Genomic DNA, 24,414 nt, shown 5'->3' with positions numbered 1-24,414 from the left:
TGTCAAAGATACAAAGCGATTCCCAACTTGTGGTCAACTAGATCCTAGGCGAGTACCACGCTCGCGGTTTAAAGAAGGCATCCTACCTTGCCAAAGGAAAGGAAATGCTCAAAAAATTCAATCATTATACAATCAAACAAGTGTCGAGGGAGTAAAATTACAATGCTAATGCCTTGGAAAAGTTAGCAAGTGTAAGAAATGTAGAAATCCTCAATGTCGTTCCCATCATGTTCTTGGCAACCCTGAGCATCACTAAACAGTTGGAGGCAATGCTCATTTATGAAGTAACTCTTGGATGACCCCCATCGTGAAATATTTGAATGGTGGAATTCTCTCTAAAAGCAAGAACGAAACAAAGATGATGTTGTATCAAGCACCTCGCTATGTCATAGTGGATGGTCACTTGTATCGAAAAGGCTACTCCATGCCACTATTACAATGTATCACTCGAGAAGAGTCCCAACTGTTGATACGAGAAGTGCATGAAGGGTTCAGTAGCAATCACATTGGGGGGAAAAGCCTCGCTAAAATAATACTTTGACAAGGGTAATTTTGGCCCACTACGAACGAGGACTCCATGGAATATGTGAATAACTAGGACAAATACTAGCAGTTCTCCAAAATTTAGTGGGCCTCTCCCAACATTCTTAAGCAAATGCAAAACTTGTGGCCATCGCAAGTTGTGGGATAGACCTAATCGATAAACTTCCTTAGGGTCATGAAGGTGTTATGTTTGTTGTAGTCTATGTTGACTACTTTACAAAGTGGTGCAAAGCAGAAGCCATGGCGAAGATAACCTCCAAGAAAGTCCTTGAATTTGTGATCAAGAATATTATATGTCGCTATGGTTTGCGTAAGAAGCTCATATCAAACAATGGTACTCAATTTGACAGTGATCATTTCTCAAGCTTTTGTGATCATTGTGGAATTGTGAAGATTTTCTTTGCCATCGCTCACCCCCAAGCAAATGAGCAAGTCAAATCCATTAATAAGACACTCAAAGACACACTTAAAAAATGATTGGAAAAAGCCAAGGGGGCGTGGGCAGACGAGCTTCCCGAAGTTCTGTGCTCGTATAGAATGATAGTAAAAATGCCACTAAGCACACCCCTTTCTCGCTAACATATGGTTATGAAGTGATGTTACGTGTTGAGGTAAACATTCGCTCACACAGAAGAATCACTTACAACAAAACACAGAATGAAACCTTACTTGCTAACTCACTTGATCTAATTGAAGAAAGGAGAGAACTAGCGAACCTGAGTAGATGCTTATCTACAAAAGGTGGCATGCTACTTTAACGCACTGGAAAAAGATAAAATATTCAGGTGGGTGACCTATTACTTTGTAAGGTGTTCATAAACACACGCGACTCGATAGTAGGGGTTATGGGTCCTAATTGGGAAGGACCCTAACTCATTAGAAAGTGCTCCCGCCCAGGACATTCAAGCTCTCGTGACTCAATAGAGATTTGATTCCAATGTACTAAAATGGTTAGCACCTACAAAATTAATACTAATGAAAGGGTTTTATATCCTTGCTTTTGTAAATACTAACTCTTCAGTTGTCGCACTTAATATTTTAATATTTTGAGTTTTTTTTTTGTCGATGTGAATAACTTTAGGCAAATTAATGATAATTGTGGTAGTTTTATTCGTACTTCTATTAAAGTTAGCGATCTAAGATCTAAATATCGCATATAAAAAATAAAAAAAGTCATGACATAAGCCCATTATAGTGAAGTCCCTAAAAGTTCTGGTTTTAAGAACGAATATGTAAGTGACAAAAATGTTAAGGCCTCAATAAGTAGGATGTTACCACAAGTAAACTTACACACAAAAATAAAAGAGCCATCATAGGCGATATGGCAGCCCCACGAGGTTACTCGCAAACCATAGTGTCGATCGCAAATTAAGTGACAAAGAACCACAAATCTCCCTAGTCACTTTGGGGGGCATATAGGGTATACGAGCTTAAAAGTATACTAACAAAAAAATAAACAAGTGAAATAATAATAAATATTTGAGCATAATGTCAAATATGCGATGTATAGATTAGTATACTAAGTTAAAGCAACAAGATGCACAAAAAATAATAACCACCGAAGTGGCAATTTTCTGTACAATTATGGTTGAAGTGGCCATAAAAAAATAGAAAATACTTTTACAAAAAAAAATGGGAAAAATAAAGGTAACAATGGACGATAGGGAAAACAGTAAAGATCACGAGGCAGGGGTTGAGGAGCTCAGGTCAATAGGTGGTTTAGTAGGTTTCTCAACTGCGAGAATGGTTTGGAACTCACTAGTCACCTTCTCACCATGAGGCTCAGATGCAGTTGCCTCAGTGTTCTCTACCTCGGCCTCTTCACCTGCAAGCTTCTTCTTGTAGGCCTCAATGATCACGATCTCACGCCCCCTAAGGAAGCACAATTCAACATTTATGTTGTACCTTCGGATGAGGTAGAGCATATTTTCGGCATTTTTCTTAGCCTCGCAAACTTTAACCTCCAAGGCAGCAATTTGGTTCTCAAGCCCACTAATTTCTTGGCATCAACTACCCCAATCACTTCCAAAGGGCTGGCTTGGGCCTTCTAGACCTCCACATCATTGTAGGCCTACTCCAGCTCATGTCGCATCTTATGAACCTCCTCCTTGGTGACTATTAATGCATGCCTTACCTCTTTGAGCTTTCCTTCAAATGCCTATTTCTCCTCAGCCTCTCGCTTTAGCTACTGCGAGAGGTGGACTGCTGTCATTGACGCTTGTGATAAATATAAGTAGGTCATTTAAAACAAGTAAAACAAACAAAAAAATAGTGCAAGAAGCAAGGTATAAGCTTGCCATCTTACCAGGGTCGCGTTCACCATTTTTTGGTGAACCAAGTCCAAGGATGACCCCAACAAGACCATAACCCATATTTCTAGGATTTGTCCCCCTTCACAAATCGCGTTGGTCATATCTTTCATGGGCCTGACTTTCTTGTGATGGGGCATCAACATCAAACAAGGGCCCTTATCCTTATTGCCAACCTTGGAAACCGCCTTGGGGATTGCTTTCGGGGCTGCCTTGGTCGGTGGAGCCAAGGCAACCTTTTTCTTAGGTCTCTCCTATGAGTACTTCCCGGAGGGTCACTTCTTCTTCTTCTTCTTCTTCTTCTTCTTCTTCTTCTTCTTCTTCTTCTTCTTGATGGCGAGGGTAGGTTGAGTGAAAAGGCCATCCACATTAATTTTTTCAACCATTGATCCTGCATCAAAAGTAAACATTAGCGAAGTCAAAAAATAATAATAAGTTGTCATGTATAGCTAGCTAACTCATAAAGCCTAAAAACAAAGTGAATTGATGGCCGAAAAATTATTTATTTTGGGTTTACTTGGAAACACGAGACTTTTCTAATGATCTCCAAAACAGTTAGCAAGCCAGTTTGTAAGGAAAGAACTCGTACTTTGGTCAATTATGTTTAGGGCCCTGGGATCGTTAGGCACTTCTAGTTGAAATGATCCCGAATTCATAACATCATCCATGTAAATGAAGGAAAAAAGGTGTGAAGAAAAATGAGGAGGTTCAGGCAAGGGTAAATGCTCAAGCACAAAAATTGGTTGACCAATGAAGCCAAAATCATGAGAATTAACCTTGGTTTCGTCCTCGCATCTTCCGCAATGTGACCTTGACTCATGCAAGAAAGAGCGGACATGGGGATCGAGATGGACCTCGCCTCGTAAATAACCCCTTGAGGCTCAGGAATGAGATATCTCCACAACCTCAGCCTCTCTGACTTCAAACGAGTCCAATTATCTAAAACGCGAGGAGACCTCGCTAGCAAATGCTTCAGCCTCGCGTATGGGTGCCCCTTCCTTGGTATACTCAATCCTAACCTAGCGAAGGGGGATTGTCACTTACACCTGACTAGTCAATGGCGGGGCTGACTTGCAATTAAAGGATTGATCCTTATTGAAGATGTCATAAGCCACCATATTCTCGTTGGTCAGCAAAAAGGTGGGTCGTGCCAAGTGGTACATCAAACTTCTTGATAAGCCATAGGTGTTCTTCATACTCTAGTTAAGTATGAGGTCACTTGAAGGGCCCTGAAATTGGCAAGCCTACAACGTTAGCAAAGCACAAGATGCTTAAAAATGCACTTAATATCTTAAGTCTTGAGAACTTACTAAAGGCCTTTTTCTTTGTTGTGAATCCTTGCACCATAAAATACTAGCGAAGGTAACTGCTGGAGTTGGACACCCTACTAATCATCAAGTTCTCGATGCCTCATTGAGTTCACAGATGGTAGAAACCTCAATCACAACCTGCAGGGTTAGGCTCCAAGTCGTAAAAATAGTTGATCTCTTCAAGGGTTGGTGAAGGCCAGTTGAGCGACTTGTACAATACTTGGATACCTGTGAGTATGCAGTAGCTATTTGGGACCACCTGTGTAACGCCCTGGATAACCAAGACTGTTACACTGTGTGTTTAAAATAATGCAAGACCTGCTAATCACGTCATTTAAACAAAGTGGATCCAGTGTCATCAACAGATTAGGAATAAAAGATTTTGGTCACAACAGGCTATTTTCATTAAAAATGACAGTTTAATTCATGGAAACTCAAAACAGGGTTTAGACATCTTAGTTACAACAAATGCCATGAGTTACAAGTAATTCTAGCCATTCTAATGGAAAAATATACATTTTAGGTTTCCGTTCCTGTACAATTCCTCGACCGTGACGGCCGAGCAGCTGATAATGTACACCTCGCCCCCAGAGCTCTCCAACTCATGGTTGACTCAGCCTACCCTTGCCTTTACCTGCACCACGTAGCACCCGTGAGCCGAGGCCCAGCAAGAAATCATGATAACATAGCAAGATCAACATCATTTATCAAATATTTCACAATGCATGACCAGGACTTCAGCATTTCGTAACATTTATCCAATCAGTGATAACACACAACAGATTAACAGTTTGTCATCCAAACAACCAACAAATCATATTCATAACACAATATTCACAATCATAATCCATCAAGTATTATTCAGGGTTAGCGCCCTTAGTCGCACCCTCTATTTAACACACTGTCTTTGGCTCCCTTGGGCCGCCCCCAGTGCAATACTCACTGACTCCGGCCAGCTAAACCGAGCTCAGTGACAAATAAGCTGCCTCAGCTACCAGTGGCTGAGCCGCGCCCTGTGCGCAAATATTGATTCCGACACTCTTAGGTCAGTTATCGCATGTCCCATGGTATAATAATACCATCCCATGACATGATATACAAATGTCGGGAGCTCTTAGTCCCATCGTGTTCACATAGTTAATCACATTCATATAACAGCGCATACAAGCATAGGGAACACTTAGTCCCAACCTAACCACATAATCAGGTGCAGCTTTCTTACCTTTTAATTCACTAGCTTTGATCACTTGACTCCTTGAGCACGATCCCCCTCGAGCCCTAGCGCTTACCTAATCACAATCATGGCCAAAGTCACTAAAAATCTCCAAGTTCAAAACCTAGCCCCGGGGCCAATCCCGAGCCCTCGGGAAGTCCTAGTTCCACCAAACAAGGTGGTGGAACCAAACCCCAAACCTTAGTTCAAAAACCCTTGCAAACAACCCTAAAATCCACTTCAGGAAGCAGGGTAGCGCTACAGCGCTCATGGGAGGGCGCTACAGCGCTACAAACAGAAGCCAAAATCCCTCAGCAAACTTGGCCTAGCGCTACAGCGCCCAAAGGCTAGCGCTAGTCACAGACAAACTTACACCAATTTTCCTCCTCAGCGATTTTCTCAAACCAACTCGAACCAAAACTCTTCCAACTCCTTCCCAATCTCAAAAACAACCTCATGACCATATTCCACTCATCCCAAGCACCCCAAACATCTAGAACTCAGGCACATGCATCCACAAACTCAGAATTCACCATAGCCACTCCTAAGCTCCAAAACTCAATCAAATCCAGCTGAACAACAAAGTTAGAGTTTAGGCTTTATACCTTTGATAGAATTTCGACCACAAGCTGTCTCTAAACCTTCTTGGCTTGCTTCTCCTCAGTCTTAAGCCTGAATTCCATAAAGTTCCATCCAATTCAACTTAGCACCATAGCTCAAAAACCAGAAACAAAAACCAAACCAGCAACTGAAGAGATTACAGAACCTTACCTCAAGTGATGGCCTAATCTTGCTAAACCCTTGCCAAATCCTCAATCTTTGCTCAGTAACCTTGTGGCTTAATTGGACTAACTTTCCTCTGAGTTTTACTCCAGAAACCCTCAAGAAATTGGTGAAGAAAACATAAACCGACTTAGAGAGTACAACTCTATTTTCCCTTCCTTTTCTCTTTTCTTTCTTTTCCTTATTTCCTTTCTTCCTGACTTCTATTACTTTCTACAATTCCCACTAACATAAAGCCTCAGCATATATATCCCTTGCAAGCCGAATGACCTTAATGCCCTCCCTATTAAGCCCAAACCCTTTAATCCACTTAGGGGCATTTTAGTCATTTTACCCAATTCCTGCTAACTCCTCGAGTATCTCTAACATTTCCCGCTTAATTCCCGATACCTAACTAATCTCCAATTATAACTCTCAATGTTAAAAACAATAGACTCCAATATGCTCACTAAGTTCCCATTTATACCCCTAGGCTCACCCCGAGCCGGGTATAAATCCCCACCATGACTTTTCCGCTAATCTGCTCACTAGGATCATCTCGAGTCACAGATCACAGATATATCCACATAATAATGTGGTCTCAACATTAGCTTACCAAAATATACACAAGTATGCAATTACGCTCTCAATGAGCCAAATTACCAAAATACCCTCACAGCAGAGTATATAGTCCCATGCATGCCTTTATCATCATATAATAATATGACCCACACAATCATGCATATAATCACATAATAGTACAGTAAACCAATTATGGCCCTCCCGGCCTCCTAATCAAGGTCCTAAACCTTATTAGGAAATTTGGGTCGTTACAACCTGAAATACTAAGATCCTACAGTAATTCAAGACCTGAATGAAATAATCATTCAGCGACAAGAGGGCCCCAACCTCTAGAAGTTTGGGACTTTAGGCTTTCCTGCCTCACATGCGGCCTGTGGTACCATCCATGTCTCTTCTGCATCCTTCCGCTGGCATGTATTTTTACCTCGGAAGCCACAACCAGGTCGACAATTTGTCTCTATACCTAGGTCAAGTCAAGAGAGCCTGAAGACGTTTCGTTATCTTGGGCCTCAACAACGCTAGATGCCTCAGCTACTGGTCTCTTTTGCTTTTTTTCGGCAACTCTAGCAACATTTTTGATGCACCATAAATGATGTATGGAGCAAAAGAATCGCTAAATGAACTTGTTCTTGCAACTCAGATGGACCCCAAGGTGGTGCATTGTCTTGCTGTATCTAATCAACCTCCACATCGCGTGTCCAACTCATTGGCAGTAATTGTCTTTTTCTTTCCTCCAGGTTGTGAATAAGATGATAATGGAATGCTTGCTCGGTCGACTCGCATTATTGGTGATGCCACTCCTCCTGACGGCACTCTAGCTTCACTTGCAGAGTAGGCAAGGCAGGTTTTGGTAGTGACTCTTCGTCATTTAAAAGACGGAGCAGGTTGTCAACGATTGGTAGCTAACCTCCTCACTAATCACCATCTCCAACGGACATTTGATACAAAAATGGGAGGTAAGTTCTAAATGAATACGGTGGATACAAATAGATACCACCGAATAGGTCACTAAGGCCATAAGGATAACTAGGTCGTCCAATCAACATAATTCATTGGTGACTTAAACAAATGAACTGATCGAAAAGTGATTTTCAGAGGTATCTCTGAAACGTTTGTAGGTTCATGGGTGTTTATCCTGACACCCAAGAACCAACATCTCATCCAAAAGATAAGTGGGCATGTGAATACGCGTGCCCTATTTTAAAACTACCTGACCCTCGATCCTTCTGAATCTAGCGAGGGTCAAGTCCCAACGACCCGACCTAAGCCTAAAAGGAGAAAATCCTTAATCTGGACACTATGGATCCACTGTACACTGCATAAAATTCTCTAAATGAAAAATGAGGTCAAAAACTTACAAGGTATTGAAATCAGAGGGGATTCTAAGAAATTGAGATTGAAATATGGCAGATCTCAAAAATTTAGGCACTTGAGATTATTCATCGTCCTATCGCTTGAGGGTAACTAATATTGGATGCAATAATAATTATTTCCCTAGCCTTTTATACCCTATTGGCCCATGGGCCTCCCACCACTTGTACGTGCGGGGCTGGAAAGGCACCTCCACAACAGCTTAGCCTAAATGTGGGACAATGTCCAATTATCTGGCAAGTCCAAGAAAGCCTGCGAGGCATAACTCCCTTCACAAATGACAAGTTCACAAAGGACCAGTTCTCCAAGGAATAAGTCAAACATAATCCTTCTTGTAGATTGATTCGGAGGTTAATTTTTATACCACATTTTTTACCAGATGATGTGGCAACCGACGTGATTTCGATGTGTTCGACAAGCGAGCTACAATGTTCTTGGCAAGGAAATTTCATCGAAGATCACTCAAGAAGCCTCACCAACATGACCTCACCAAAGAGATTTCAAGTGGGGTAAGGTTTTGAAATCCTCAAGTCACATAAGTTCATGAACTTAATGCCAAATTCCACACCTCTGGAAGAGGAAACATGTATTCTTCGCCTTGCGGGTTTTGGAAATTATAAATGTCAAAACCTTCTAACCACCATAAGGATTAAAGTAGGATAGGAAAGGAGTTGTCTTGTCACTCCCAAACACACCTTTTCGCCATACAAAGAATGTGTTTGAGACCATTGATGGGGGGATTCAAGTCTGTATTCATGAGAATTTACTCCTTGTAAGAATCATATAATCAATCATTGACTAACATGGATGTAGGTCATTAGTGGTCGGACCACTATAATTTCTTGGTGTTCTGTACATTTATTGCTTGAATATTCTCTCTAGGTTTCATGCACAAAAGCTCTCATTTATAATTAATTTAGTTATCCAAAAATCAAGTCAACAATAATTTATTTTGAATGTTAATAAAAGTGACTTTTCTTATAATAGAATATCTAGATTATTGTTGGAATAATTAATATAAATACTAGAAAAATTCCATATTCATTTATGAGAGATGGTCTTGTATGAGAATGAGAGGAATGGGATCATAAATAATGAATAAAATAGTCAGGAACATATTAAAGTAAGAAATCTTTAATGAATGATTGCTAGTACAGTTCGCTAAGTATTATTTGAATGCATGTAATCTAGATTCGAATTTATGATGTGGATGGACATCTTAGTGAAGGTACTTTATAAAATTATATTATATATGACAGGTTCAATGTGAATTAATTTCTTTATAAATTTACCATTTACCATAAAGACTTAATTCATATCAACATGATGATCATATGTAGATCAGTCTGAATCCTTAGTAGTCATGAACTTTTATTCATGTCTATTGTGTCTTTTTATTCACTCGTAAATGTTTGTTTGTATATCAGGATAATGACTTTTGTTTTGGAGATTCAATACCATGTATGGTTGGGAACATGATCTTACAAGATTTGAAATCCAAGCTTTCTTAACAAATCGTATATTGACTCCCTTAAGGGTCAATTCTGGAATTGAATACTTATTATGCTCAAATTTATAATATGATTATAAATTAATTGTTCACTTGTGAATTAATGGTACTTAAGGAACACGTGTTAATTACAAGGGTAACCAACTCTAATTTATGAACCAATAATTGGAGGATAGAACTACATGAAGTGGTTGTATCAATGGACTACAAAATTACTAAGACTGAAATTCCATATTTATGGTGGAGTAATAATGGAATTAATAAATAATAATTTAATTAATAATCTGGTTTATTGGAGCTTAGAATCATAGGTCCATATGGCATTTCTTGATGCCATAGTGACTAGCACAGGTCATCTGTGGGACCCACTTGGCTTGACAAAAATTAAGCAGTTACTTATTTATGTTATTTAATTATTATTCAAATAATTAGTTAATATTATAAATTGATTAAAATATTAATTAAATAAAGAAAATGTAAACTTAATGTGATTTGACCTAGACTATATATAGATTTTTCTCAGAGGGGGGTATCACAAGTTTTAGAAACCTAAAATTCGCTCAAAGAGAAAAATATTAACTTTTCTCTAATTCTCTCAAAGTCTTTCCTTCTCCATATCTCTAGTTCTCATGCGTTGAGTACATCTAGAGAGAAATTTATCCTTGATCATTCTGTGTGCCCGCACATATCCTAATGTGTTGAGGATTGTCTTGGAAGAATGTGGTGTGGATCCCAGTGTTGTCTTCATGGATTGGATGATTGTTATCAATTACTAGAAGAGAGCGAGAATACTTGATTGGCTACAAGAGGTATTAAATCTAACTTTTGTATACTTTGATTTAACATATAGATATATATATATTGATCCTGGATTGGTATTGATGTGCTTTTTTTATATCAACAATTGGTATCATAGAAGTCTATACATATATATATGTATATATATATATGTGTGCGTGTATACATTAAATATTGTGTGGGTTAATTGCATTTATTATATATGTGATGGTATGTATAATGAATGGATGGATTTTTTAAATGTTTGATTGAATGATGGATCATTAATTATATGGTGATTATTGGGTTTAGGCTTTGCTTTTTTTTCTAATTCTTGTGTGAGTCATTATTATGGGGAATAGGATTTTTTTTTTTTTTTATATTGTATTTTAAAAATTATGCACACAAGAAGAAAAAGGGAAAAAAGAGGGCTGCCATCGCCCAAGCGCCCCAACACCCACGTGTGCCCAGCTACTAGCACCCCAGCACCAATCGTCAAAGCATAGGCATCTACCTCTCAGCTAGACAAAATATTGCCCTAAATGCCATGGGCTTTGGCCCATGGTACACCTAAATCCCTAACCCCTAAAATATCTTTATTTAATTTATTTTTTAGTTGTTTGAACTTTAAATTAATTATCTTATTTTGATTTTATTAGAAAATTTAAATACTTTTTTAATTGATTGGGATATTTTTGTCCCAAGTTTAAAAAGTCATCTGATTTCTATTTAAATTCAATTAAATGTAAAAGATAATGAAAGGGCTCATTTAATTAAAAAATTGTTTTTTAATTAAAAAATAAATTGATTAGAAAATATTTTTTATTTAATTAAATGGTTGGGACTAAAGCTTATGAATTATGAAGACGAGCCTCAAGTGGAAAAGGAGCATCTTTTGGAAATATGTATCATTGAAGCCTAATTTGTAATTTTATTTCTATTTTGTCAAGGGTTGTAAATTTAGAAATACCCAATAGTCATTCGGTCCATTATTTACTGTTTATTTATATATCTATTGTATTTATTTAAATAAATGGTCTTTGATGTGATCGATAACATGATCATGCATTAGTCAATTACACGGCATGCATGAAACCCCACATAGTTTTATTAGTCATTCATCTCATTAAACAGAAACATGATAATTTAGGATTTTTCTATTTGTTTATATGAATTATTTTTTGTGAAATTAATTGCATGTAAACTACTTAGTTAAATGAACTTGGTAATCACACCACACTAAAGGCAAGCGTTTAGTTAGGCCTTTTAAAATAACCAAATTTATTTTAAAAGTATTTTATTAAAGTTGGATGAATATAATGGATTAATTGATCATTTTAAATTCATCTAAATTTAGAATTAGGTTCTTTTATAGATTAAATGAACTTATGCGGATATATAATTAATTATTTACATTCATAGGTTTATAATAACTAATAACTAATTTAGAATTAAATTATTAGTTAATAAAAACACATTATTTGTAAAATAGTGAGTGAAAGAATATTGGCATCTCAATGTGACCTATGGTCTCCATTATTAGTACAACATCGTGTGATATGGTAAGGGTCTCAAGGTGACTTTGTTTTTGTCCCTCTGAAAAAGGTTTCAAGATGTATCAATATCAAGGTTGGTGATGTACCCGAAACGGGTATGTTTAAATATTTATACTCGCAAGCGCACGAATCGTATTTATAGAATAGTTTTCGTGTAAGCACGAGGTCGAACCCAAAGGAGTTGTCTAAAATCAAAAATAAAACTATTTTAAATCAAAAGTAATAAATTCTAACCTAGTTCCAAATATTGATGAGTTTTAATATTATGAACATAAAATAAAAGATTGAAAAATAAAGCTATTTAAGAGAATGAAAATAAACCAATAATGATTTGACAATAAGTGTTAAAAGAAAATATTATTAAGATACTAGAATCCACAAAATGTAAGTTTAATAATATTTATTAGTATATTGATTCCCAAGCGTTAGTGATAGTTAAAATAATTTAAACTATCCTTTTTCAAAAAGATTTATAATTTTAAACACAAATTTCTTATAAAAAGATAGGATTTTTCTTCACTTTTCAAAATTATAATTTCAAAGCATTTAGTGTAAATCAATCTAATGAAATAACAAATAAATCAATGAACATTATTTATAAGGCAAAACATAATATTTTTGTTCTAAGCATGGATGTGTACAATTTAATGACACATCTTACACAAAGAATATTATGTTTATGCACTAATGAAGAACAAAATGTAAATATGTTCTAACAATCTAAAATACAAGATATTTAAGATGAAAGAAATATATGAAGAAGAAAAATCCATAGACTTTGTTGCATTACAAGGGAAATCAACATACAACATAAATATTACCTAGTTACAAGTTGCTTCATCATGATCTTAATAATCTTATGAAAAAGATTAGAGGCACATAACTAGAGTAGAAATTACAAAATAAAAGACATACATACTTGCAAAATGCTCTTGGAAAACCCAAATGGAAGATAGAATGGTAGAGAGAATATGAGAGAGAAAAAAGATGGTAACCAAAAATTAAGCACCACAAACTGGTCTTCAAAACCCTTATTTATAGCCAAAATGAGATTATTAAAATAATCAATTTAAATTAAGTAAATTGATTAAATTAATAATAATATGGTAAATAGGGGTAAATTGTAGGAGTGATGATGATTTTGGGGTAAAAAGTGTGTAGAAAATGGGTAAAAAGGTGGCATTTTAGACAAGGGGACAATGAGCACATTTATGGGCTCAAGGGGCGTTTGGACAGCAGTGACAGGCGGCTGGGGCGCTAAGGGGCCTGCTGGGCGAGCTGGGGTTGGGCCGGTTGACAGGCCCACGGTGGAGAATTGAGGGCTGAAGATGGCCAACGGGCCTGGGCCGAATGGAGTAAATGGCCTTGTGCCAATTTTTTCTAATTCTTTCTCACAAAAGCCACTCTTCTTTCTTTCTTTTTCCCAAAACTATAATATAATTCCTACAAGATAAAAATAAATTAAATAGCAATCAAATATTTTCAAATATAAATAAATCATATTAATTATTAAAAAATATTGATTATAACTTAATTTAATATAGCATTTAAGTTCACAAGAATTACACTTTTAACTTCTAACTTAACAATACAAATTTCAAATAATTAAATTACAACATATTATAATAAAATATCTATAAAAACATATAAAAATCTAGAGAACTCTAATAAGACTAATAAATTAAAAATTACATAAAAACTTAATAAGTTAATTAAAAACTCAAGAACTAAGCAACAATTAGCATACAAAATAGTGGTAAAATAACTCTATTTTGTAGAGTTATCACACCCCCAAACTTAAAGTTTTGCTAGTCCTCAAGCAAAAGAAAAATTAAAATACACATATTATTTTTTTTTTTTTTATTGGTGATATAAAAATGATTTTCTCAAAAATTGCACAATGAAAATAAATCTAAGAAATTATTATGAATAAAAGTCAAGCTTATGTAATTAATTAAATTGTCAATTTTGCTTTTAGAAAATAGGTTTTCATTAAAGTTATTTTTCACTTAAACTTATAGGAAATAAAAGTGTTTATGAAAAATGTAATTTTTGTTACAAGCAAAATTGACCCTATAATTAAAAACAAAGCTTAAAAATTATTCATATTTTTAAGAGATATAATTTCAAACTCAATCAGAATTTTTATCATTGAAAATGAAAAATATCACCAAAATTTTTTTTTTTTTATATATCTTTTTTTTTTTTGAATTTTTATGAAAATGAACAAATAAAAAAAATTAACAAAACAACATAAAAATAAAAAAATTCAAACAAACATAAATAAAACACAAAACAAACACAATAAAACTCGATACCCCCAAACTTAATTAAAGCATTGTCCTCAATGTGTCAAAATATAAATATAAATTAAAATTGACAAGAGTGTAAAGTTTAGAATGGTCGTACCTCGATATTGTGCATTGCGAAGTGAGAACAAGATACAACTAACAAAAATTAAATCACACATAAAACAACAATACAAATAAAACACAATTTATCAAGATCACACAGGAATCAAAGAGCATGGTAAACAGGGTCCTCAAGAAGTATCTCATCCACTTCATCAGTTTTTAATTCTAAAAATGGTTTTAATTTGTGTCCATTAACTTTAAATATATCACCATTTTTAGGATTTTCAATTTCAATAGCTCCATGTGGAAAAACAATATGAACAATGTAAGGACCGGACCACCTAGAGCGTAACTTTCCCGGGAATAAATGCAAACGAGAGTTGTATAAAAGGACTTTCTGACCTGGATAAAAATCTTTTCTCAAAATATTTTTATCATGGTAAAATTTCATACGATCCTTATATTTTTTTGAATAGTCATAAGCATCATTCCTAATTTCGTCTAGTTCATTTAGTTGAAGCTTTCGTTTCTCACCTGCTTTGTCTAAAGAAAAGTTTAACTGCTTAATTGCCCAAAAGGCTCTATGTTCTAACTCAACAGGTAAGTGGCACGCCTTCCCATACACAAGTCTGTAGGGTGACATGCCAATGGGTGTTTTGTACGCGGTACGATACGCCCATAATGCATCAGTGAGTCTTAAGGACCAATCTTTCCTAGTTGGATTCACAGTTTTTTCTAAAATGTGCTTAACTTCCCTATTAGACACTTCAACTTGACCACTAGTTTGTGGGTGATATGGTGTTGAGACTTTATGCGTAATGCCATATTGTTTCATTAAATGTTCAAATGTCCTATTACAAAAGTGTGTACCGTTATCACTAATTATAGCACGTGGTGAACCAAAACGGGAAAATATATTTTCTTTTAAAAACTGAAGCACAACTTTGTGGTCATTAGTGTGGCATGCAATAGCTTCAATCCATTTAGACACATAATCAACTCCAACAAGTATATAAAGATTACCAAAAGAGTTAGGAAATGGTCCCATAAAATCAATGCCCCAAACATCAAATATGTCAATAATAAGAATAGGATTTAAAGGCATCATGTTTCTTTTAGTTAAACTTCCTAACTTTTGGCAACGTTCACAAGCTTTACAATAAATATATGTATCATGAAAGATAGTAGGCCAATAAAAACCACATTGTAAAACTTTAGCAGCTATTTTTTTACCACTAAAATGTCCTCCACATGCATGATCATGACAAAAAGATATGATTTTAGATTGATCACAGTTTGGAATGCATCTTCTAATTATTTGATCAGGGCAGTATTTAAACAAGTAAGGATCATCCCAAATAAAGTTTTTCACCTCAGAATAAAATTTAGATTTATCATGCTTAGACCAATGAGATGGTATTTCTTTAGTGACCAAATAATTAACAATATCAGCATACCAAGGCAATGAAGAAATATGCATTAATTGTTCATCAGGAAAAGTTTCAGTGATAGGAGTGGAATCATGTATAGTTTCAACAACTAGTCTAGATAAATGATCAGCAACAACATTTTCAGATCCTTTTTTATCACGTATTTCTAAGTCGAATTCTTGTAAAAGCAGGATCCAACGGATCAAACGAGACTTAGCATCTTTTTTCGATAAGAGATATTTTAATGTAGCATGATCAGAATAGACAATAATTTTAGATCCTAACAAATAAGATCTAAATTTCTCCAATGCAAAAACAACAGCAAGCAATTCTTTTTCGGTTGTGGAGTAATTTAATTGAGCATCATTTAAAGTTTTTCTAGCATAGTAAATTACATGAGGTATTTTTTCAAGTCTTTGTCCTAAGACAGCACCTATAGCATAATCAGAAGCATCACACATTATTTCAAAAGGTATTTTCCAATCAGGAGGTCGAATAATGGGTGCAGTAGTCAACAAATTTTTCAATTTTTCAAAGGCAACATGGCAATTATTATCAAAGACAAAAGCATTTTCTTTTCCAAGTAAATGGCATAAAGGCCGAGAAATTTTGCTAAAGTCTTTTATAAATCTTCTATAAAAACCGGCATGGCCTAAGAATGATCTAATTTCTTTCACAGTTTTAGGTGGGGGAAGTTTTGAAATAAGATCAACTTTAGCTTTATCAACTTCTATTCCCTCAGAAGATATTACATGACCTAAAACAATTCCTTTTTTAACCATAAAATGACATTTTTCCCAATTAAGCACAAGGTTTTTCTCTTTGCAACGAATCAGCACAAGTGAAAGATGGTGCAAACATTCATCAAAAGAGGAACCAAACACAGAAAAATCATCCATAAATACTTCAAGAAATCTTTCAACCATGTCAGAAAATATCGAAATCATACACCTTTGAAAAGTCGCAGATGCGTTGCATAATCCAAAGGGCATGCGACGATATGCAAAAGTTCCAAAAGGGCATGTAAAAGTAGTCTTTTCTTGATCTTCTGGGGCGATGGGGATTTGGTTATACCCCGAATACCCATCAAGAAAGCAATAATATGCATGGCCAGCTAATCGTTCAAGCATTTGATCAATAAAAGGCAATGGAAAATGATCTTTTCTAGTAACATTATTCAACTTTCTATAATCTATGCACACTCTCCACCCCGTTTGTACTCTAGTAGGGATTAATTCATTTTTCTCATTTTCAACAACCGTGATCCCAGACTTCTTAGGCACAACTTGAACTGGACTAACCCATTGACTATCAGAAATAGGATAAATGATACCTACGTCTAACAATTTTATGATCTCTTCTCTAACTACTTCTTTCATATTTGGATTTAGCCTTCTTTGACATTCTCGAGAGGTTTTAACATTCTCTTCTAGATGGATTCTATGCATACATATGGATGGGCTAATTCCTTTAATGTCTCCAATGGTCCAACCTATGGCTTCTTTATGTTTTCTAAGGACATCTAACAATTTATCTTCTTGTTCTTTATCTAAAGCAGATGCTATGATAACAGGTAAGGTTTCAGATTCTCCTAGAAAAGCATATTTTAAATTTTCTGGTAAAGGTTTAAGGTCTAACTTTGGAGACTCAGAAATTGATTGACACATGATCTAAGGGTGAAAAAGGTTCAACTTTGGTTTCATTTAAGGGTATAGGCTCTACCAAAGAATTCACATCATCATTAGAGTCATCAACATGCAAGTTCATACCAAAGTATTTTTCACAAAAATCAAGTAAGTCATTTCCATCATCTTCACATATGCTATCTATCATGTTAACTTCATGTATTTCCTCACACTCAACAGATTTAGCAACATTAAAAACATTCAATTCAACAGTCATATTTCCAAAAGATAATTTCAAAACACCATTACGACAATTTATGATTGCATTAGATGTAGCTAAAAATGGTCTACCTAGAATGATAGGAATTTGAGCATGCATGTTTTCTACAGGTTGAGTATCAAGAACAATGAAGTCAACAGGAAAATAAAATTTATCAACTTTTATCAAAACATCCTCTATAATGCCTCTAGGAATTTTCACAGAACGATCGGCTAATTGAAGAGTTATAGAGGTAGGTTTTAGCTCACCAAGACCAAGTTGCTTATAAACAGAATAAGGCAATAAATTCACACTAGCACCCAAATCAAGTAAAGCTTTGTTAATAAAATGATCACCAATAATGCATGAAATTGTGGGACACCCAGGATCTTTATATTTAACAAGACTCTTATATTGAATAATGGAACTAGCTTGTTCAGTTAAAAACGCCTTTTTAGGAACATTAGTGTTTCTTTTAACAGTACAAAGATCCTTTAAAAATTTGGAGTAGGCAGGAATTTGTTTAATGGCATCTAAGAAAGGGATGTTGATACTAACTTGTTTAAAAACTTCTAAGATGTCATTATATTGGCCGCCTTTTTTAATTGGAAGCAATCTTTGTGGGAATGGGGCTTTTGGAATGAAAGGATGGATTGGAATTTCTTTGTTTGATGAGTCATTGAGATTAGAACTAGAAGGCTGACTCTTTTCTTTTTCTTTTTCGTTTTCAACCTCGGGTATGTAATCGGGTTTGACAATTTTCTTTCCAGACCTAAGAGCTGAAATTGATTTGACTTCTCCATTATGACTAGACTTTCCTATCTCATATTGACCTTTTGGATTAGGGATAGGTTGACTAGGGAATGTTCCTTTTTCTCTATCAGCTAAAGCAATGGCGAGTTGTCCTACTTGTGTCTCGAGTTTGGTAATAGATTGAGATTGATTTTGTAGGATTTGTTGGGTGGATTGCATAAATTGTTGTAAAGTATCTTCTAAGGAAGGTTTTCTTTGTTGCGGATATGGTTGATTTTGTGGGGCATGAGCTTGATTTTGTGTGTTGTATTGGTGCCCTTGATTCATTTGGGGTTGGTTTTGTCTCCATGAAAAGTTCGGATGGTTTCTCTAATTTGGATTGTAGGTGGATGAAAACGGGCTATCATTTGGTTTCCCATAAGAATGAAGAGCATTGGCCTCCTCAGAAAAGGCTTCTTGGTAGGAAGGACATGATTGGGCATTATGGCACGGACTAGAACATATAGAACATACATCTTTTCTTGGTTGAATTGGAGAGTTTATAGTTTGGCTTATGGCTAAAGCTTCTACTTTTCTCGCTAATTTGTCTAAGGATGTTCTTAAGTCTAATTCTTCTTTTACTTCATACCTTCCTCCTCTTTTTGGTGAATTAGTTGACCTAGACCTAGGATCAAAATAATTCCATTGTTGTGAATTGACAGATAAATCTTCAAGGGCGTCCCACGCCTCTTGTCTTTGAAATTTTAAAAAATTTCCAGTATGCATAGATTGAATCATTTGACGATTAGAGGGAGTCAAACCATCATAAAAATATTTTGCAAGTCTCCATTTTTCAAAACCATGATGAGGACATTTTAATAATAAATCTTTAAATCTTTCCCAACATTCATAAAACTCTTCATTATCTTTTTGAAAAAATTCGGAGATTTCTCTCCTTAGACTATCAGTTTTAGACATAGGAAAAAATTTTAGTAAGAATTTATTATAAAGTTGATCCCATGTAGTTATAGACCCCGTGGGAAGGGAATTTAACCAAGCTTTTGATTTGTCTTTTAATGAAAAAGGGAACAATCTTAGTTTGACCGACTCATCAGAAAAATTTTGAAATTTAAATGTTGAGCGAATTTCTAAGAAATCTTTAACATGCATGTAAGGATCCTCTCTATCTAACCCATAAAAAGATGGCAATAATTGAATGATTGCGGGTTTAAGCTCAAAATGAGTAGCAGAAGTAGTAGGTAAAACAATGCATGAAGGAGCATTAGATGAAATAGGTGCAAAATATTCAAGCAAAGTTTTTTCAGGCACAACATTTTCATCAACAATATTAGCAATAGGTTCCATGATGCTCAAATTCTTACTAACACTTTCAATTTCAAATAAAGATAAACGTCTTTTTACTAATCGTTTTTTAGAATTACGTTCCCAATGATGCATACAATTTTCACAAACAAGGCAACAAGGATAATCTCAAACAAGCAATTTTCTGATGTGGAAGATCAGTTAAAACCGCAACCACAGAGCATACTTAGAATTTTTAGAGATTTCACAACAATATAATTCTTATGGTTTACTTGTCCCCAGGCCTATTTGATTCCACTTACTTGCGCACTACTAACAACTCCCCGAGGTTAATTAGTAGAGGCGGATTGGGAATTTTGTTCAAATTTCCTTTAAGCAAAAATTGCTTATGGTGAAAGGACAAGATTTAGGTTTTTTTTTTTTTTTTCAAGTATTTTTCACAATATTACACTAAAATATTATAGAAATCAAAGAAAAATAAGGCAAAAATTAAATAAGACTAAAATTTAAGCAAGAGTAGGGAGGCATAGCATGCCATCAACCATAACAAAATTAAGGTAAAAACTAGGAGGCACAAGTGCCATCAACTAAAACATAAGATAGAAGACTAGGAGGCAAAATTGCCATCAACTAGCTAGGAGGCAAAATTGCCATCAACTAGTAATTTGCGGAAATTAAATAAAATAAAAATTACAACAATATAAATAAAGAAAATTACAACAAATGTTAAGAGGCACAAGTGCCGTCAATTAACAAAGATATAAAAGAAATAAAATTACAACAAAATTATAACAAAACTAGGAAGCACAAGTGCCGTCAACTAAAAAAATTAAAAGGATAGATAGGAGGCACAAGTGCCGTCAACTAAAAAAAACAATAAATATAGAAATATAAGTATATATATATATATTTTATGGGTGGTTGAACCGTCCCAAATTTTCTTTTTATCTTTTTTTTTTTTTTAGTTTTTATAGATATATATTTTTTTAGTTTTTTTTAAGTGCAAAAATTAAAATAACTAGTAGAAGAATTTACTAACCTTGAGATAATTTTCGTTTCTTTTCTCTTGCAACTCCCCGGCAACGACGCCAAAAACTTGATGTACCCGAAACGGGTATGTTTAAATATTTATACTCGCAAGCGCACGAATCGTATTTATAGAATAGTTTTCGTGTAAGCACGAGGTCGAACCCAAAGGAGTTGTCTAAAATCAAAAATAAAACTATTTTAAATCAAAAGTAATAAATTCTAACCTAGTTCCAAATATTGATGAGTTTTAATATTATGAACATAAAATAAAAGATTGAAAAATAAAGCTATTTAAGAGAATGAAAATAAACCAATAATGATTTGACAATAAGTGTTAAAAGAAAAGATTATTAAGATACTAGAATCCACAAAATGTAAGTTTAATAATATTTATTAGTATATTGATTCCCAAGCGTTAGTGATAGTTAAAATAATTTAAACTATCCTTTTTCAAAAAGATTTATAATTTTAAACACAAATTTCTTATAAAAAGATAGGATTTTTCTTCACTTTTCAAAATTATAATTTCAAAGCATTTAGTGTAAATCAATCTAATGAAATAACAAATAAATCAATGAACATTATTTATAAGGCAAAACATAATATTTTTGTTCTAAGCATGGATGTGTACAATTTAATGACACATCTTACACAAAGAATATTATGTTTATGCACTAATGAAGAACAAAATGTAAATATGTTCTAACAATCTAAAATACAAGATATTTAAGATGAAAGAAATATATGAAGAAGAAAAATCCATAGACTTTGTTGCATTACAAGGGAAATCAACATACAACATAAATATTACCTAGTTACAAGTTGCTTCATCATGATCTTAATAATCTTATGAAAAAGATTAGAGGCACATAACTAGAGTAGAAATTACAAAATAAAAGACATACATACTTGCAAAATGCTCTTGGAAAACCCAAATGGAAGATAGAATGGTAGAGAGAATATGAGAGAGAAAAAAGATGGTAACCAAAAATTAAGCACCACAAACTGGTCTTCAAAACCCTTATTTATAGCCAAAATGAGATTATTAAAATAATCAATTTAAATTAAGTAAATTGATTAAATTAATAATAATATGGTAAATAGGGGTAAATTGTAGGAGTGATGATGATTTTGGGGTAAAAAGTGTGTAGAAAATGGGTAAAAAGGTGGCATTTTAGACAAGGGGACAATGAGCACATTTATGGGCTCAAGGGGCGTTTGGACAGCAGTGACAGGCGGCTGGGGCGCTAAGGGGCCTGCTGGGCGAGCTGGGGTTGGGCCGGTTGACAGGCCCACGGTGGAGAATTGAGGGCTGAAGATGGCCAACGGGCCTGGGCCGAATGGAGTAAATGGCCTTGTGCCAATTTTTTCTAATTCTTTCTCACAAAAGCCACTCTTCTTTCTTTCTTTTTCCCAAAACTATAATATAATTCCTACAAGATAAAAATAAATTAAATAGCAATCAAATATTTTCAAATATAAATAAATCATATTAATTATTAAAAAATATTGATTATAACTTAATTTAATATAGCATTTAAGTTCACAAGAATTACACTTTTAACTTCTAACTTAACAATACAAATTTCAAATAATTAAATTACAACATATTATAATAAAATATCTATAAAAACATATAAAAATCTAGAGAACTCTAATAAGACTAATAAATTAAAAATTACATAAAAACTTAATAAGTTAATTAAAAACTCAAGAACTAAGCAACAATTAGCATACAAAATAGTAGTAAAATAACTCTATTTTGTAGAGTTATCAGTTGGCTTCTTTAGGATTGGCTTAAGTGATGAATTTTAGACTTCATTGATCCTAATGTGGCCTTCTCTAAGTCATGGACTCTGAAATAATTGGTTACATTTACAAAGATACAATTAATGTTTTCCAGTGGGTAATTGTATCTTGACAAAATAAACATTACCTTATTTTTAAAATAAAAAATATGAGATGTTTTAAGTTTTAAATTAATTAGGCTAAGATTGTCTAGTGTACTGCCTAAAACTAATAAGATCGACCGTAAGGCGGCTCATTAATTGTTGGGTAGTTTTATCGTGGAATAGTAAATGCTAACTTTATGTGTTTTATTTGATTGTATTCATACAATATATTTACTTTCCGAAAGTTATGATATTTATTTTAATTGTATTAAACTGTGCATGTTATATTTTTCTTTTCATTAAATGTCGAACATAATCAATCATATTACTGCTTTACTTTCACATGAAAAATGTAATGGTGATAACTTTATAAGATGGAAATCAAATTTAAATATGATCCTAATATGTGAGAACCAATGCCCCAAAAAGTATTTGGGACAGGTATAATGCTTGGATTCAATCCAACAACAAGGCTAAGTGTTACATGATTGTAAGCATGAATGATGTTCTTAGAAAAAATCACGAAAGCATGAAAATAGCCTATGAGATTATGGATTCTCTACAAGTAATGTTTGGGCAGCAATTTGATTAAGGTCTTTATGAGGCTACTATAACCTACATGAACACGATTTGAACATTATTAATATAATGCATGAAACAGAAATACACGGGGCTACCATTGATAAGCAAACTATATTATGAATAAGATGGAATACAACATGACCCAATTGTTGAATGAAATGCAAACCTTTGATTCACTCAACAAGATTATGACCAAAGAGAGCGAAGTAAATGTCTCTGAGCAAAAGCATTCATCCTCTAAAAAGAAAAGTAAGAAGATGAAGAAGAGCAATTGTAAGGATAAGAAAGGGAAGAAGTCCAACAAGTCACATAAGGCGAAGGAGAACAAGAAAGACAATAACTTCAAAAAGAAAGAACCTAAGGGGAAGTGTTCCCATTGTGGAGTTGAAGGTCACTAGAAGAGAAAGTATAACAAGTATCTCATTGAAATTAAAAATAAATGTAAACCTAAGTTACTTGTACTTGAAGTTTGTGTTTTGGAAGAAGATATGTCATCCTAGGTTATTGATTCAGGAGGCACTAACAATGTTTGTTCTTCTTTGCAAATACTTGATTCATCAAGGGAACGTGCAAATGGTGAGGTGACAATGAGGGTTGGAAGGGGTGTGATCATTTCAACCAAAGCATTAGGAACAATCTATTTAAACATTGGATATAAATGTCTTATTTTAAATAATGTTTACTTTATTTCAATATTTTCTAGAAATTTAATTTCTTTATCTTTGTTGCATGAACTGAATTTTGGTATTTCGTTTAGTAATAATATGATTATTATTTCAAAGAGTGGTTTCAATATTTGCTATGCAAAAGTTTCTAACGAACTGTATATGCTTAGACTAGCTGAATGAACATTAAATAATTCTAAGTTATTTAAAGTAGCAAATCCAAAAAGTAACAAAAGACAAAAAGATTCTCAAGAGGATGACATGTATCTTTTGCATCTTAGATTAGGTCATATTAATCTAGACAGAATAAATCGATTAACAAAGAATGAACCTTTGAGGGAACTAAAAGTTGGAACTCTTCGAGTTTGGGAATCATGTTTAGAGGGTAAAACCAAAAGGCTCTTCTCAACAAAAAGGTTACAACGCCAAAGAACCACTAAAGCTTGTACATTATAATGTTTGTGGACCAATCAATATAGAAGCTAGAGGTGGATATGAGTATTGTATCACCTTCGTTAACGATTACTCAAGAAAAGGTTATACTTACCTAATGTTAAAGAAGTATGAAACTTTTGGTGGGTTCAAAGACT

General features: G+C 34.3%; 1 protein-coding gene, 1 long non-coding RNA gene and 1 other non-coding gene across 4 annotated transcripts; 1 reads left to right on the top strand and 2 right to left on the bottom strand.

Annotated features, from left to right (window-relative positions):
- Positions 1 to 3,150: 3,150 nt before the first annotated feature.
- Positions 3,151 to 8,200, bottom strand: LOC133818648 (uncharacterized). 2 transcript variants are annotated; one of them, XR_009886003.1, is made up of 4 exons: positions 6,975 to 8,198; positions 4,163 to 4,421; positions 3,629 to 4,081; positions 3,151 to 3,243 (listed from the first exon to the last, which is right to left on the bottom strand). It is a non-coding gene; the product is annotated as an uncharacterized LOC133818648 (long non-coding RNA). The 2 variants fall into 2 exon arrangements; XR_009886004.1 differs by having other exon boundaries at positions 3,157 to 3,243; positions 3,442 to 4,081; positions 6,975 to 8,200.
- A 6,655-nt stretch (positions 8,201 to 14,855) lies between these two features.
- LOC133814870 (uncharacterized) lies at positions 14,856 to 23,257 on the bottom strand (the record flags this gene model as incomplete). The annotated part of the gene is made up of 6 exons (XM_062247777.1): positions 23,245 to 23,257; positions 17,410 to 18,554; positions 17,252 to 17,363; positions 16,927 to 16,929; positions 15,577 to 15,709; positions 14,856 to 14,964 (listed from the first exon to the last, which is right to left on the bottom strand). Coding segments are annotated over exons 1-6 (1,515 nt in total), but the record flags the coding sequence as incomplete, so codon positions are not given.
- LOC133820522 (small nucleolar RNA R71) lies at positions 19,190 to 19,296 on the top strand. The gene has a single exon (XR_009886929.1). It is a non-coding gene; the product is annotated as a small nucleolar RNA R71 (small nucleolar RNA).
- Positions 23,258 to 24,414: the final 1,157 nt, after the last annotated feature.

This window comes from Humulus lupulus, chromosome 2 (genome assembly GCF_963169125.1).
Source record: "Humulus lupulus chromosome 2, drHumLupu1.1, whole genome shotgun sequence".
Classification (NCBI taxonomy): Eukaryota; Viridiplantae; Streptophyta; class Magnoliopsida; order Rosales; family Cannabaceae; genus Humulus; species Humulus lupulus.
Note: the sequence above shows the minus strand (reverse complement) of the source record. Positions and strands in the feature narration are given on the sequence as shown.